Below are 13,618 nucleotides of genomic sequence, written 5' to 3'. Positions count from 1 at the left end.
TAGCACTAACATCTGTAGCCATGAAATGCTTTGAAAGGATGGTCAAGGACTCACATCAACACCATCATCCCAGACTCCCTGGACCCACTCCAATTTGCATACCGCCCAAACAGAACCATGGTAAAGATATGAAGCTCTCTGTCTGCTCTAGTGTGTGTGTGTGTGGTGTGTTTTGTGGTTCTACAGTTGGAGAACCTGATGTACTACACAGAGAACAATCACAACAAAGTGGTTCTGCGGGATTTCTACCTGTCCAAGTTTGAGAACGGTTCCATCACAGAACCCTGTGGAACACCGGAGTACCTGGGTAAGGTACCTCTCGCTCTTCCCCCTCTTTCTGCTCTCCTCCTCTATGTATTTCCCTTCTTTCCTCCTCCTCCAGTCCTCTATCTACAATAAAGGGAAGCTCAGTCATTCACACCAGAGACTAGTTACATTAATCAGATAAATAATGAGAGCTGGAGAAAGAGAGGAAGGGAAATAAATTAACTGATCAAAATAAGAGCGGAAATAAAGGAGGGCCGAAAGAGAAGAGAGAGAGGGAAGAGAGGGGAGAGAGAGATAGGGAAGAGAGAGGAGAGAGGGAAGAGAGGGGAGGAGAGAGGAGACAGGGAAGAGAGGGGAGGAGAGAGGAGACAGGGAAGAGAGGGGAGGAGAGAGGAGACAGGGAAGAGAGAGGAGAGAGGGAAGAGAGGGGAGGAGAGAGGAGACAGGGAAGAGAGGGGGGAGAGAGAGAGGGAAGAGAGAGGAGAGAGGGAAGAGAGGGGAGGAGAGAGGAGACAGGGAAGAGAGAGGAGAGAGGGAAGAGAGAGGAGGAGAGAGAGAAGAGAGAGGAGAAGGAGGATGCAGACTGATTCATCTAGCTGATGATTAATGAGTGTGTTGTTTTACTCTCTGTCCCCCCACCTCTCCATCACCCCTTAACCTTCTCTCTGTCCCCCCACTTCTCCATCACCCCTTAACCTTCTCTCTGTCCCCCCCACCTCTCTGTCCCCCCCACCTCTCCATCACCCCTTAACCTTCTCTCTGTCCCCCCCACCTCTCCATCACCCCTTAACCTTCTCTCTGTCCCCCCACTTCTCCATTACCCCTTAACCTTCTCTCTGTCCCCCCACCTCTCCACCTCTCCATCACCCCTTAACCTTCTCTCTGTCCCCCCACCTCTCCATCACCCCTTAACCTTCTCTCTGTCCCCCCACCTCTCCATCACCCCTTAACCTTCTCTCTGTCCCCACACGTCTCCATCTTCCCTTAACCTTGTCTTTATTTCTCTCACTCGCTCTCAATTCAATTTCAATTCTCTCTCTCTCTCTCCCAGCTCCCGAGGTTGTGGCCAGACACCGGTACGGTCGACCGGTGGACTGTTGGGCAGTAGGGGTCATCATGTATATACTGTGAGTGTTCATAGAGGAGTTATAACATGTCGGCTACATACTGTGATGTCGGCTACATACTGTGAGTCTTCATAGAGGAGTAATAACATGTCGGCTACATACTGTGAGTGTTCATAGAGGAGTTATAACATGTCGGCTACATACTGTGAGTGTTCATAGAGGAGTTATAACATGTCGGCTACATACTGTGAGTGTTCATAGAGGAGTTATAACATGTCGGCTACATACTGTGAGTGTTCATAGAGGAGTTATAACATGTCGGCTACATACTGTGATGCCGGCTACATACTGTGAGTGTTCATAGAGGAGTAATAACATGTCAGCTACATAATGTGAGAGTTCATAGTGGAGTTATATACATGGAGGAGGTTTAATATCCTGACCTAGTGAGATATACATGGAGGTTTAATATCCTGACCTAGTGAGATATACATGGAGGAGGTTTAATATCCTGACCTAGTGAGATATACATGGAGGAGGTTTAATATCCTGACCTAGTGAGATATACATGGAGGAGGTTTAATATCCTGACCTAGTGAGATATACATGGAGGTTTAATATCCTGACCTAGTGAGATATACATGGAGGTTTAATATCCTGACCTAGTGAGATATACATGGTGGAGGTTTAATATCCTGACCTAGTGAGATATACATGGAGGAGGTTTAATATCCTGACCTAGTGAGATATACATGGAGGAGGTTTAATATCCTGACCTAGTGAGATATACATGGAGGAGGTTTAATATCCTGACCTAGTGAGATATACATGGAGGAGGTTTAATACCCTGACCTAGTGAGATATACATGGAGGTTTAATACCCTGACCTAGTGAGATATACATGGAGGTTTAATATCCTGACCTAGTGAGATATACATGGAGGAGGTTTAATATCCTGACCTAGTGAGATATACATGGAGGAGGTTTAATACCCTGACCTAGTGAGATATACATGGAGGTTTAATACCCTGACCTAGTGAGATATACATGGAGGTTTAATATCCTGACCTAGTGAGATATACATGGAGGAGGTTTAATATCCTGACCTAGTGAGATATACATGGAGGAGGTTTAATATCCTGACCTAGTGAGATACACATGGAGGTTTAATATCCTGACCTAGTGAGATATACATGGAGGAGGTTTAATATCCTGACCTAGTGAGATATACATGGAGGAGGTTTAATATCCTGACCTAGTGAGATATACATGGTGGAGGTTTAATATCCTGACCTAGTGAGATATACATGGTGGAGGTTTAATATCCTGACCTAGTGAGATATACATGGAGGAGGTTTAATATCCTGACCTAGTGAGATATACATGGAGGAGGTTTAATATCCTGACCTAGTGAGATATACATGGAGGAGGTTTAATATCCTGACCTAGTGAGATATACATGGAGGAGGTTTAATATCCTGACCTTGTTATGGTGAGTGAATGAGGACCCAAAAGCGAACTAACTTAAACAGAGCTTCTTTAATAACCAAACATAGGTAGGCTCAGATAGACCGGCAGATTCCGACAGGACAGGACAAGGTTACAGCAAACATGACGATAGTCTGGCTCAGGCATGAAACACAAACAAGAATCCGACAAGGACAGGAACAGAAACAGAGAGAGATATAGGGACCTAATCAGAGGGAAAAAAGGGAACAGGTGGGAAACGGGGTGAATGGGTAGTTAGAGGAGACAAGGAACAGCTGGGAGAAAGCGGGGGAGAAAAGGTAACCTAACAACGACCAGCAGAGGGAGACAGGGTGAAGGGAAAGGACAGAGACAAGACACAACATGACAATACCCCCCCACTCACCGAGCGCCTCCTGGCGCACTCGAGGAGGAAACCTGGCGGCAACGGAGGAAATCCTCGATCAGCGCACGGTCCAGCACGTCCCGAGAGGGAACTCAACTCCTCTCCTCAGGACCGTACCCCTCCCAATCGACAAGGTACTGGTGACCACGGCCCCGAGGACGCATGTCCAAAATCCTGCGGACCCTGTAGATGGGTGCGCCCTCGACAAGGATGGGGGGGGGGGGGGGGGCAAGACGAGCGGGGGCGCGAAGAACGGGCTTAATACAGGAGACATGGAAGACCGGGTGGACGCGACGAAGGTATCGCGGAAGAAGAAGTCGAACTGCGACAGGATTAATGACCCGAGAAATACGGAACGGACCAATGAACCGCGGGGTCAACTTGCGAGAAGCCGTCTTAAGGGGAAGGTTCTGAGTGGAGAGCCAAACTCTCTGACCGCGACAATATCTAGGACTCTTAGTTCTACGCTTATTAGCAGCCCTCACAGTCTGCGCCCTATAACGGCAAAGTGCAGACCTGACCCTCTTCCAGGTGCGCTCGCAACGTTGGACAAAAGCCTGAGCGGAGGGGACGCTGGACTCGGCGAACTGAGATGAGAACAGCGGAGGCTGGTACCCGAGGCTACTCTGAAAAGGAGATAGCCCGGTCGCAGACGAAGGAAGCGAGTTGTGGGCGTATTCTGCCCAGGGGAGCTGTTCTGACCAAGACGCAGGGTTGCGAAAAGAAAGACTGCGTAAGATGCGACCAATAGTCTGATTGGCCCGTTCTGCTTGACCGTTAGACTGGGGGTGAAAGCCGGAAGAGAGACTGACGGAAGCCCCAATCAAACGGCAAAACTCCCTCCAAAATTGAGACGTGAATTGCGGACCTCTGTCCGAAACGACGTCTGACGGAAGGCCATGAATTCTGAAAACATTCTCGATGATGATTTGTGCCGTCTCTTTAGCAGAAGGAAGCTTAGCAAGGGGAATGAAATGAGCCGCCTTAGAGAACCTATCGACAACCGTAAGAATAACAGTCTTCCCCGCTGACGAAGGCAGTCCGGTGACAAAATCTAAGGCGATGTGAGACCACGGTCGAGAGGGGATAGGAAGCGGCCTGAGACGGCCGGCAGGAGGAGAGTTACCGGACTTAGTCTGCGCGCAGACCGAACAAGCAGCCACGAAACGACGCGTGTCATGCTCCCGGGTGGGCCACCAAAAACGCTGGCGAATGGAAGCAAGCGTACCCCGAACGCCAGGGTGGCCGGCTAACTTGGCAGAGTGAGCCCACTGAAGAACGGCCAGACGAGTAGGAACGGGAACGAAAAGAAGGTTCCTAGGACAAGCGCGCGGCGACGGAGTGTGAGTGAGCGCTTGTTTTACCTGCCTCTCAATTCCCCAGACAGTCAACCCGACAACACGCCCCTCAGGGAGAATCCCCTCGGGGTCAGTGGAGGCTACTGAAGAACTGAAGAGACGAGACAAAGCATCAGGCTTGGTGTTCTTAGAGCCCGGACGATAAGAAATCACGAACTCGAAACGAGCGAAAAACAGCGCCCAACGCGCCTGACGCGCATTAAGTCGTTTGGCAGAACGGATGTACTCAAGGTTCCTATGGTCAGTCCAAACGACAAAAGGAACGGTCGCCCCCTCCAACCACTGTCGCCATTCGCCTAGGGCTAACCGGATGGCGAGCAGTTCGCGGTTACCCACATCATAGTTACGTTCCGACGGCGACAGGCGATGAGAAAAATACGCGCATGGGTGGACCTTGTCGTCAGAGAGGGAGCGCTGAGAAAGAATGGCTCCCACGCCCACCTCTGACGCGTCAACCTCGACAACGAACTGTCTAGAGACGTCAGGTGTAACAAGGATAGGAGCGGATGTAAAACGATTCTTGAGGAGATCAAAAGCTCCCTGGGCGGAAACGGACCACTTAAAGCACGTCTTGACAGAAGTAAGGGCTGTGAGAGGAGCGGCCACCTGACCGAAATTACGGATGAAACGACGATAGAAGTTCGCGAAGCCGAGAAAGCGCTGCAGCTCGACGCGTGACTTAGGGACGGGCCAATCAATGACAGCTTGGACCTTAGCGGGATCCATCTTAATGCCTTCAGCGGAAATAACAGAACCGAGAAATGTGACGGAGGAGGCATGAAAAGTGCACTTCTCAGCCTTCACAAAAAGACAATTCTCTAAAAGGCGCTGGAGGACACGTCGAACGTGCTGAACATGAATCTGGAGTGACGGTGAAAAAATCAGGATATCGTCAAGGTAAACGAAAACAAAGATGTTCAGCATGTCTCTCAGGACATCATTGACTAATGCCTGAAAGACAGCTGGAGCGTTAGCGAGGCCGAAAGGAAGGACCCGGTATTCAAAGTGCCCTAACGGAGTGTTAAACGCCGTCTTCCACTCGTCCCCCTCCCTGATGCGCACGAGATGGTAAGCATTACGAAGGTCCAACTTAGTGAAAAACCTGGCTCCCTGCAGGATCTCAAAGGCTGAAGACATAAGAGGAAGCGGATAACGATTCTTCACTGTTATGTCATTCAGCCCTCGATAATCTATGCAGGGGCGCAGAGACCCGTCCTTCTTCTTGACAAAAAAAAACCCCGCTCCGGCGGGAGAGGAGGAGGGGACTATGGTACCGGCGTCAAGAGCTACAGACAAATAATCTTCGAGAGCCTTACGTTCGGGAGCCGACAGAGAGTATAGTCTACCCCGGGGGGGGGTGGTTCCCGGAAGGAGATCAATACTACAATCATACGACCGGTGTGGAGGAAGAGAGGTGGCCCTGGACCGACTGAACACCGTGCGCAGATCGTGATATTCCTCCGGCACCCCTGTCAAATCACCAGGCTCCTCCTGTGAAGAAGAGACAGAGGAAACAGGAGGGATAGCAGACATTAAACATTTCACATGACAAGAGACGTTCCAGGAGAGGATAGAATTACTAGACCAATTAATGGAAGGATTATGACAAACTAGCCAGGGATGGCCCAAAACAACAGGTGTAAAAGGTGAACGAAAAATCAAAAAAGAAATGGTTTCGCTATGATTACCAGAAACAGTGAGGGTTAAAGGTAGCGTCTCACGCTGAATCCTGGGGAGAGGACTACCATCCAGGGCGAACAAGGCCGTGGACTCCCTTAACTGTCTGAGAGGAATGTCATGTTCCCGAGCCCAGGTCTCGTCCATAAAACAGCCCTCCGCCCCAGAGTCTATTAAGGCACTGCAGGAAGCTGACGAACCGGTCCAGCGTAGATGGACCGACAAGGTAGTGCAGGATCTTGAAGGAGAGACAGGAGTAGTAGCGCTCACCAGTAGCCCTCCGCTTACTGATGAGCTCTGGCTTTTACTGGACATGAAGTGACAAAATGACCAGCAGAACCGCAATAGAGACAGAGGCGGTTGGTGATTCTCCGTTCCCTCTCCTTAGTCGAGATGCGGATACCTCCCAGCTGCATAGGCTCAGCTCCCGAGCCGGCAGAGGAAGATGGTAGTGATGCGGAGAGGGGGGCAACGGAGAACGCGAGCTCCTTTCCACGAGCTCGGTGACGCAGATCAACCCGTCGCTCAATGCGAATAGCGAGTTCAATCAGGGAATCCACGCTGGAAGGGACCTCCCGGGAGAGAATCTCATCCTTTACCTCTGCGCGGAGACCCTCCAGAAAACGAGCGAGCAAAGCCGGCTCGTTCCAGCCACTGGAGGCAGCAAGAGTGCGAAACTCAATAGAGTAGTCTGTTATGGATCGATTACCTTGACATAGGGAAGACAGGGCCCTGGAAGCCTCCTCCCCAAAAACAGATCGATCAAAAACCCGTATCATCTCCTCCTTAAAGTCCTGATACTGGTTAGTACACTCAGCCCTTGCCTCCCAGATTGCCGTGCCCCACTCACGAGCCCGTCCAATAAGGAGAGATATGACGTAGGCGACACGAGCAGTGCTCCTGGAGTAAGTGTTGGGCTGGAGAGAAAACACAATATCACACTGGGTGAGGAACGAGCGGCATTCAGTGGGCTCCCCAGAGTAACACGGCGGGTTATTGATTCTGGGCTCCGGAGATTCGAAAGCCCTGGAAGTGGCCGGTGGATCGAGGCGGAGATGGTGAACCTGTTCTGTGAGGTTGGAGACTTGGGTGGCCAGGGTCTCAACGGCATGTCGAGCAGCAGACACTTCCTGCTCGTGTCTGCCTAGCATCGCTCCCTGGATCCCGACGGCTGAGTGGAGAGGATCCGAAGTCGCTGGGTCCATTCTTGGTCGGATTCTTCTGTTATGGTGAGTGAATGAGGACCCAAAAGCGAACTAACTTAAACAGAGCTTCTTTAATAACCAAACATAGGTAGGCTCAGATAGACCGGCAGATTCCGACAGGACAGGACAAGGTTACAGCAAACATGACGATAGTCTGGCTCAGGCATGAAACACAAACAAGAATCCGACAAGGACAGGAACAGAAACAGAGAGAGATATAGGGACCTAATCAGAGGGAAAAAAGGGAACAGGTGGGAAACGGGGTGAATGGGTAGTTAGAGGAGACAAGGAACAGCTGGGAGAAAGCGGGGGAGAAAAGGTAACCTAACAACGACCAGCAGAGGGAGACAGGGTGAAGGGAAAGGACAGAGACAAGACACAACATGACAGACCTAGTGAGATATACATGGAGGAGGTTTAATATCCTGACCTAGTGAGATATACATGGAGGAGGTTTAATATCCTGACCTAGTGAGATATACATGGAGGTTTAATATCCTGACCTAGTGAGATATACATGGAGGAGGTTTAATATCATGACCTACTGAGATATACATGGAGGAGGTTTAATATCCTGACCTAGTGAGATATACATGGAGGAGGTTTAATATCCTGACCTAGTGAGATATACATGGAGGAGGTTTAATATCCTGACCTAGTGAGATATACATGGAGGTTTAATATCCTGACCTAGTGAGATATACATGGAGGAGGTTTAATATCCTGACCTAGTGAGATATACATGGAGGAGGTTTAATATCCTGACCTACTGAGATATACATGGAGGAGGTTTAATATCCTGACCTACTGAGATATACATCGAGGTTTAATCAAGCTTCTCGTCTTGACTACTTTCTTATGTCATTCTCTCTGGCACCAAAAGTTAAAGTGTTGATAGGGGACAGAATGTGGTCTGATCATCACATAATTGGCATATATATTACTCTTACAGAATTTCCACGTGGGCAAGGATATTGGACATTTAATCAAAGCCTACTAGATGATAAATTGTTTATAACTAGGACAGAAAAATGTATAACTGACTTTTTCAGACATAACATTAGGTACAGCAGATCCCCTTATTGTATGGGACACTTTTAAATGTGCCTTTAGAGGCCATGCAATTCAGTACTCATCTAAACTCAGCAAAAAAAGAAACGTCCTCTCACTGTCAACTGCGTTTATTTTCAGCAAACTTAACGTGTAAATATTTGTATGAACATAAGATTCAACAACTGAGACAAACTGAACAAGTTCCACAGACATGTGTCTAACAGAAATGGAATAATGCGTCCCTGAACAAAGGTGGGTTCAAAATCAAAAGTAACAGTCAGTATCTGGTGTGGTCACCAGCTGCATTAAGTACTGCAGTGCATCTCCTCCTCATGGACTGCACCAGATTTGCCAGTTCTTGCTGTGAGATTTTTCCCCACTCTTCCACCAAGGCATTTGCAAGTTCCCAGACATTTCTGGGGGGAATGGCCCTAGGCCTCACCCTCTGATCCAACAGGTCCCAGACGTGCTCAATTGCTGGCCATGGCAGAACACTGACATTCCTGCTTGCAGGAAATCACACACAGAACGAGCGGTATGGCTGGTGGCATTGTCGTGCTGGAGGGTCATGTCAGGATGAGCCTGTAGGAAGGATACCACATGAGGGAGGAGGATGTCTTACCTGTAACGCACAGCGCTGAGATTGTCTGCAGTGACAACAAGCTCAGTTCGATGATGCTGTCACACACCACCCCAGACCTTGATGGACTCTACACCTCCAAATCGATCCCGCTCCAGGGTACAGGCCTCGGTGTAACGCTCATTCCTTCGATGATAAACGCAAATCCGACAATCACCCCTGGTGAGAAAAAAACATGACTCGTCAATGAAGAGCACTTTTTGCCAGTCCTGTCTGGTCCAGCAACGGTGGGTTTGCGTCCATAGGCTACGTTGTTGCCTGTGATGTCTGGTGAGGACCTGCCTTACAACAGGCCTACAAGCCCTCAGTCCAGCCTCTCTCAGCCTATTAGGGACAGTCTGAGCATTGATGTAGGGATTGTGAGTTCCTGGTGTAACTTGGGCAGTTGTTGTTGCCATCCTATACCTGTCACGCAGGTGTGATGTACGGATGTACCGATCCTGTGCAGGTGTTATTTGGTCTGCCACTGCGAGGACGATTAGCTGTTCGTCCTGTCTCCCTGTAGCGCTGTCTTAGGCGTCTCACAGCACGGACATTGTAATTTATTGCCCTGGCCACATCTGCAGTCCTCATGGCTCCTTGCAGCATGCCTAAGGCACGTTCACACCGATGAGCAGAGACCCATGGCATCTTTCTAATGGTGTTTTTCAGAGTCAGTAGAAAGGCCTCTTTAGTGTCCTAAGTTTTCATATATTTGACCTTAATTGCCTATCGTCTGTAAGCTGTTAGTGTCTTAACAACTGTTCCACAGGTGCATGTTCATTAATTGTTTATGGTTCATTGAACAAGCATGGGAAACAGTGTTTAAACCCTTTACAATGAAGATCTGTGAAGTTATTTGGATTTTTACGAATTATCTTTGAAAGACAGGGTCCTGAAAAGGGATGTTTATTTTTTTGCTGAGTTTACTTGTAACACCACAAAAAGGTTTTTAAAAATGTAAAGAACCTGACCAAGTAAATAGACCAGAAACGCTTCTGTAGACCGTTTCGTCGTCGTTGGCTACCACCTCTCTGTAGGCAGTTTCGTCGTCGTTGGCTACCACCTCCCTGTAGGCAGTTTCGTCGTTGTTGGCTACCACCTCTCTGTAGGCCGTTTCTTCGTCGTTGGCTACCACCTCTCTGTAGGCCGTTTCGTTGTCGTTGGCTAAAAAAAACGTGTTTAACCTTTCTAGGGCAGGTGTTCTGCTAGCGGAAACTCTCGACAACATTCCGCTGAAAAGGCAATTCAAAAATATTTTTTAGGAATATGTAACTATCACACAAGTCCAATACAGCAAATGAAAGATAAACATCTTGTTAATCTATCCATCATGTCCGATTTCAACAAGGCTTTACAGCGAAAGCACAACATATGAATATGTTAGGTCAGAGCCAAATCAAAAAAACACAGCCATCTTTCCAGATAAATATAGGAGTCACAAAAGGCAGAAATATAGATTAAATTAATCACTAACCTTTTATTATCTTCATCAGATGGCACTCATAGGACATCATGTTACACAATACATGTATGTTTTGTTCAATAATGTGCATATTTATATCAAAAAATCTCAGTATACGTTGGTGCTTTACGTGCATTCATGTTTGATTCCAAAACATCCGGTGATTTTATAGAAATACTCATTATAAACATTGATAAAAGATATGTGTTATTCACAGAATTAAAGATCGACTCCTCCTTAATGCAAACGCTATGTCAGATTTTTCTTTACTTTACGGAAAAAGCATAATCTGAGTACGGCGCTCAGAGCACAATCCAGCCAAAGAAATATCCACCATGTTGTGTAGTCAACAGAAGTTAGAAATAACATTATAAATATTCACTTACCTTTGATGTTCTTCATCAGAAGGCACTCCCAGGAATCCCAGTTCGACAATAAATTACTGATTTGACTTTGTGACTGATTTGTTCCATAACGTCCAATAGCCACTTGTTGTTAGCGTGTTCAGCCCAGTAATCCATCTTCGTGAGGCACGAGCACTTCGTCCAGACAAAAACTCGAAAAGTTCCGTTACAGGTCGTAGAAACAAGTCAAACGATGTATGGAATCAATCTTTAGGATGTTTTTAAAATAAATCATCAATAAGGTTCCGGAGAGTTCCATTGTCGGAAGAAAAGCACTGGAACGAGAGCTAACTCTGTCGGGAGCGCACGTCACGAGCCTGAGACACTCTGCCAGACCACTGACTCAAACAGCTCTCATGAGCACCTCATTTATAGTAGAACCCTGAAACAAGTTTCTAAAGATGGTTGACATCTAGTGGAAGCCTTAGGAAGTGCAACTTGACTCCATAGACACTGTGTATTCTGTAGGCCAAGCTTTGAAAAACTACAAACCTCAGATTTCCCACTTCCTGGTTGGACTTCTTCTCTGGTTTTTGCCTGCCATATGAGTTATGTTATACTCACAGACATCATTCAAACAGTTTTAGAAACTTCAGAGTGTTTTCTATCCAATACTAATAATAATATGCATATATTAGCATCTGGGACAGAGTAGGAGGCAGTTCACTCTGGGCACACTATTCATCCAAAAGTGAAAATGCTGCCCCCTATCTCAGAAATTAAACCCTTTACAATGAAGATCTGTGAAGTTACTTGGATTTTTACTAATTATCTTTGAAAGACAGGGTCCTGAAAAGGGAATGTTTATTTTTTTGAGTATATGTCTCGCTCTCTTCTTGACAAAAAAAAAATACAAAAAATTTACAAAGAAAGATCTAGTCCTGTCCCCAGTAGTAACTCATCATAATGACTAGTCTTGTCCCCAGTAGTAACTCATCATAATGACTAGTCCTGTCCCCAGTAGTAACATCATAATGACTAGTCCTGTCCCCAGTAATAACACCATAATGACTAGTCCTGTCCCCAGTAATAACATCATAATGACTAGTCCTGTCCCCAGTAGTAACTCATCATAATGACTAGTCCTGTCCCCAGTAGTAACTCATCATAATGACTAGTCCTGTCCCCAGTAGTAACTCATCATAATGACTAGTCTTGTCCCCAGTAGTAACTCATCATAATGACTAGTCTTGTCCCCAGTAGTAACTCATCATAATGACTAGTCTTGTCCCCAGTAGTAACTCATCATAATGACAAGTCCTGTCCCCAGTAGTAACATCATAATGACTAGTCCTGTCCCCAGTAGTAACATCATAATGACTAGTCCTGTCCCCAGTAATAACATCATAATGACTAGTCCTGTCCCCAGTAATAACACCATAATGACTAGTCCTGTCTCCAGTAGTAACATCATAATGACTAGTCCTGTCTCCAGTAGTAACTCATCATAATGACTAGTCTTGTCCCCAGTAGTAACTCATCATAATGACAAGTCCTGTCCCCAGTAGTAACTCATCATAATGACTAGTCCTGTCCCCAGTAATAACATCATAATGACTAGTCCTGTCCCCAGTAATAACATCATAATGACTAGTCCTGTCCCCAGTAATAACATCATAATGACTAGTCCTGTCCCCAATAGTAACATCATAATGACTAGTCCTGTCCCCAGTAATAACATCATAATGACTAGTCCTGTCCCCAGTAATAACATCATAATGACTAGTCCTGTCCCCAGTAATAACATCATAATGACTAGTCCTGTCCCCAGTAGTAACATCATAATGACTAGTCCTGTCCCCAGTAGTAACTCATCATAATGACTAGTCCTGTCCCCAGTAATAACATCATAATGACTAGTCCTGTCCCCAGTAATAACATCATAATGACTAGTCCTGTCCCCAGTAATAACATCATAATGACTAGTCCTGTCCCCAGTAGTAACATCATAATGACTAGTCCTGTCCCCAGTAATAACATCATAATGACTAGTCCTGTCCCCAGTAGTAACTCATCATAATGACTAGTCCTGTCCCCAGTAATAACATCATAATGACTAGTCCTGTCCCCAGTAATAACATCATAATGACTAGTCCTGTCCCCAGTAGTAACTCATCATTATTAGTTAAAATATTGGTTTTTTAAATGTTAATGACAGTTTGAGAATGACTTCTGTAAATGTGTCTGATGGAAATGATCTTTGTATTTCATGTTTAGTCTCCCTTCTCAATCTCTCTCAGTCTGTCGGGGAATCCTCCGTTCTACGACGAGACAGAAGAAGAGGACACAGACCTTCACAACCGGATCATCTTCTGTCGTATCATAGCCGGGGAGTTTGAGTTTGACGCTCCTTACTGGGACGACATCTCTGTTCCAGGTACACAACTCTGAAGAAGAAATGACTTCTTACTGGTGGTACCTGTCTTTAATGCACCAGCACGGAGAGGTGTTTACCTGCCAGAACTGACTGTGATAGCTGCTTGTTTTGACAGAGGTGTTTACCTGCCAGAACTGACTGTGATAGCTGCTTGTTTTGACAGAGGTGTTTACCTGCCAGAACTGACTGTGATAGCTGCTTGTTTTGACAGAGGTGTTTACCTGCCAGAACTGACTGTGATAGCTGCTTGTTT

General features: G+C 46.7%; 1 protein-coding gene across 1 annotated transcript in view; it reads left to right on the top strand.

The window, feature by feature from the left end:
• LOC139417634 (CaM kinase-like vesicle-associated, like) overlaps positions 1-13,618 on the top strand; it is a 120,687-nt gene that overhangs the window by 95,709 nt on the left and 11,360 nt on the right. The window contains exons 6-8 of the mRNA XM_071166841.1: positions 187-307; positions 1,319-1,394; positions 13,229-13,365. Of these exons, the coding sequence (XP_071022942.1) occupies positions 187-307; positions 1,319-1,394; positions 13,229-13,365 (334 nt within the window). The remainder of the gene's footprint in view (positions 1-186; positions 308-1,318; positions 1,395-13,228; positions 13,366-13,618) is intronic.

This window comes from Oncorhynchus clarkii, chromosome 9, assembly GCF_045791955.1.
Source record: "Oncorhynchus clarkii lewisi isolate Uvic-CL-2024 chromosome 9, UVic_Ocla_1.0, whole genome shotgun sequence".
Classification (NCBI taxonomy): Eukaryota; Metazoa; Chordata; class Actinopteri; order Salmoniformes; family Salmonidae; genus Oncorhynchus; species Oncorhynchus clarkii.
This window is presented reverse-complemented; position numbering and strand designations above follow the sequence as displayed.